Genomic DNA, 3932 nt, shown 5'->3' with positions numbered 1-3932 from the left:
ATTGATGACTTGAAATCTATCAAGGTGGTCAAGAGGTACAGTATTTTTTTATAAAGTTATATATATAGGTTTCAGAATCAAGGTTGCTACCTGTGAATTAACGTAAAATTTAAAATCATATATAAAATGTATTTCAAATACGGTATTTGATGACTCAATGATGTAATGTCTAATGTTTAAGAGTGTATTTTATTCTTACGATCATCATACTCATGCCACTGATTTTTTTACTCAAGCATCTACCAGAATTAAATCAGTCTAGCTATTATTAATGTGTATTCTCGGTGAGTTAACTAACATTTATGACATTTGGCAGACAATAGGACTTTTTAGGGATACTTTTGTTGATATAAGGAACGCATCGCTGTCGATAAAAAAAAAGGATTTAATAAAAACAATAAGGGAATAACCTGGCTGTAGATGTTACATGTACCGGTACACACATAGTAGATCTTTACAAATACGGTTGGATCATAAATATAACACAAAACTAAAACTGAAAAACATGTCAATAACATTGATATAACGCTTACTCTTCACATATACAGTGAAAGTACTTAAAAACCGCATGGAATAGACTGGGCGCAGCCATGTTGTTTACCCTATCGACAGCTATAGTTCGCGGTAATTTGGTCATCGTCCGGCGAATCACCTGGACCCATCATTTTCATGTGTATTCATACACTTACCTCCGAGCCTACGTTCGCAGACGGAGGCGAGGTGTTCCGATTGCTCCGAGCCTACGTTCGCAGACGGAGGCGAGGTGTTCCGATTGCTCCGAGCCTACGTTCGCAGACGGAGGCGAGGTGTTCCGATTGATTAACATGTAAAGGTGTTCCGAATGATAAAACATGTCGGCTGGAAAGCATTTCAGATTTATATCAAAGACCGTGCTGGTTAAAAACAATGACATTGACACTGCGTTACTCCTCCTACATAGGTAAGATTATATTTTCAGTTTAACCATAGGCATTTAATTCGCGAAACACTTGCTACCTACTGACTCCACTAAAATATCACAGAAAACAGGTAACGTTAAAGGACAAACCTAACCGACAGGATTAAGCCTCGTCTGTCCATACACTGTCACACTGTCAAAGGTACTGACCTTGTCGGCAGTATACATTCAAAGGTACTAGGTGTCTTTTTTCAATAAGACACTACCAAAGTTACTAGCCTCGTCTAATTAATGCATAAACTGTAAGTACACATCATGTCACGTGTATTTGTCTACATGATTTAAGCCAATAAATAGATATAAATAATCATACCATTCTTTCTGCACCGATTTGACTGCTAAACGCGCATCAGAGAAATAGTGCTTGGAAAATAAGAGGTCACAGTCTGCACAATAACGTTGGGTAATAAGCAGTCACCAGCAGTCTCATATGTTATATTATACGAGTACTGTTAAACTAGACCTAACACATTTTGGTTGTTCATGGTGCTTTGACTGCATATCCGACAGTGACTGATCCGTACCATCCCTCCTTCCTGGCCCTAGGCCTTGTAACTTATGTCCATGCCAATGTATGCTTTGCCTTTGAATAAGTATATATGACATGGTTTTTTTTATCGTTATTACTGCTGGGATGGCTCTCTGTGTTTCAATTATTCATCTATGGCTATATTTTGTTGTAGAATAATGAGAGAGGACAAAGTGATGGAGCAGATAAGATATAGAATGAATGGTTATGAGCCACCATATATGAAAAGACAGAGACAGAGTTATGAGAGATGTAAACGCCTTTACAATGAAGAAATGGAGAGGAAAGTAAAACTTGTATTAAAAAAGAATCGACCAAATCCATGGCTACGCTGACACAGTTTCATTGTTAATCTACAACTCAGCAAATTGGCAAAGAATCCTCTGATGTGTTTTGTGAACTGGAACCTGAGCATTTTGAATGAATGAAATGCACTGTAGTTTATATGCTAAGAGATACAGTTCCATTGTGAAGAATGACTGATAAGAACAAAACCACATAACAAAATTTACAAAATAAGGAATATCGTGGTGTGAATGATTGTATAGATGATACTGTATGTTATTGTAGAATAAAAACATCCAGAAAGTTCAAAGGTATATTTTTAAACTATGTTTTTATACATGTCAAATTTCATGGCGGTGTTGTCAAATGGCATTCGTCCATCTGATGTATTGAATCTTTGTTTCTCCAGAGGTCTCTTCTCTTAGTTCTCAAATAATCTCTTCGAAACATCTGTCACTCTGATATTAAACTATACATACCACCTACCAGCTCAAACAGATTTCCCTTCAGCTCATTCAGTAGAAGTTGGACGGTAAGTCAGAATAAATACAAAATAAATGTTAACACTTCTTTAATGACAAATTTGACCCTGGAGGTGGGCCGTATGTATAAAAAAAAACATCATAAAATACTGCATCTAAATAAAAAAAATATTTTCTGGGTTGGTATACATTTGCATACAACAGAGGTACAGTCTGGATAAACAAACTATCTCTACACATAACATAGACCCATCACAAGTGTATTGTATGTAATTCTCCGGTCTGAGGACGTCGGCATTCAGCTGTGCTGATTGTTCTACATTTGAAAATTTCAATACCGTTTTTGACCTACCTACTAGGTAATAAGTGCAACTGCCCCTAAATAAATGGACCCCACCTTTTTCGGGAAAAGAGTATAGGTGTGCTAATTGAACATATAAAAACTGATCTGCCAATATAATCTTGTCTTTTAACCAAAGATTCAAGATTGTTTTCACTTCATAAAGATATGTTAATGAAAAAAAAGAAGTTATTTTTCCACCCAAACTTAACACAATTTTTCTCTATACATGGTTTTATTAAGTGCAGCCCTTTTGTGATTTTGTAGTGTTCTCATTAGGTTGAATACGGTATTGTATTTTAAATGTTAAATGCAGGTGACAGAATACATCAATAAAAGATTGTTCAAAGCTTGCAAAGATTGATTTACATGACATGCAAAATAGCCAGATTTTATTACTGTGGAAATTTCATCAAACATTTTTATAAAAGAAACCAATGATTTTTATTCAAACACCGACTTTGTACATGTAATATAATCAAATTAGTAATTTTTAAGAAAACATTCTACCACCCTTTTATCTCTCCTTAGGGAATGCAAATATACCTTCTCCTATGTGAACTATTTCTCAAATCCTGGTAATTAAATTTCAAATGGATGAAAAATGAAATAACCGGGGACCTGAACCAAGATACTGACATAGTGAAATTGAAGACTCACCAAGTAAAACAAATGGATTTATGGTCCTTTCTAGCCAGACTTTTGAATATATACCTGTGTCCTGGTTAGATCAGATAAAATATGTTATTATCACAACTACCTGATATGTTTACATAACAATTTATTACACTAATCACAATAATTAATATCAAATTTTATCCTTTTTTGTTTTTCTTACTATTAAGAGAAAGCAGTACTTATTCATATACAGTAATCACATATGTTATTACCATGTCTTCATAAGTGTTCATGTAATTATTAAAAGCACATATATCAATTAAAGCTTTATAAAGGAAGACATTTAAAAAAATATTTAAAAATGAAAATAACATCTTTTTTACAAAATGTACATAAGTATACTACCTGGTATATATTTTTTGATAATTGTGAAGAATTTCACCAGAGAAGAGGATCACACAAAACACTAAATTCTATATACAAATGTACCGTCTGTTGTAACAGGTCAGTTAATGTAGTGGTATATCATCTTACTAATATAAGTGAAAACTATTAAGATTTTTTTTTTTCAGTAAAAAAGTTATATACAGTACATTTCAGTTAATCGGGTAGCGCTTAATAGGGTATTTCGTTTAATTGGGTAAAATTTCAAAAACCAAAACCATTTTCTCTTAAATCATGTTAAAAAAATTCGTTTAATTGGGTTGGAAAAGTCGTATT

At 33.7% G+C, this 3932-nt stretch overlaps 1 protein-coding gene across 1 annotated transcript; it reads left to right on the top strand.

Annotated features, from left to right (window-relative positions):
- The first annotated feature begins 825 nt into the window (after positions 1 to 825).
- On the top strand, positions 826 to 2082 carry LOC117335817 (28S ribosomal protein S21, mitochondrial-like). The gene is made up of 2 exons (XM_033896025.1): positions 826 to 940; positions 1642 to 2082. The coding sequence occupies exons 1-2, from the start codon at positions 852 to 854 to the stop codon at positions 1820 to 1822; spliced, it is 270 nt and encodes an 89-aa protein (XP_033751916.1). The 5' UTR covers positions 826 to 851; the 3' UTR covers positions 1823 to 2082.
- The last annotated feature ends 1850 nt before the right edge of the window (positions 2083 to 3932 follow it).

Source organism: Pecten maximus, chromosome 10, assembly GCF_902652985.1.
Source record: "Pecten maximus chromosome 10, xPecMax1.1, whole genome shotgun sequence".
NCBI classification, from domain to species: domain Eukaryota; kingdom Metazoa; phylum Mollusca; class Bivalvia; order Pectinida; family Pectinidae; genus Pecten; species Pecten maximus.
Note: the sequence above shows the minus strand (reverse complement) of the source record. Positions and strands in the feature narration are given on the sequence as shown.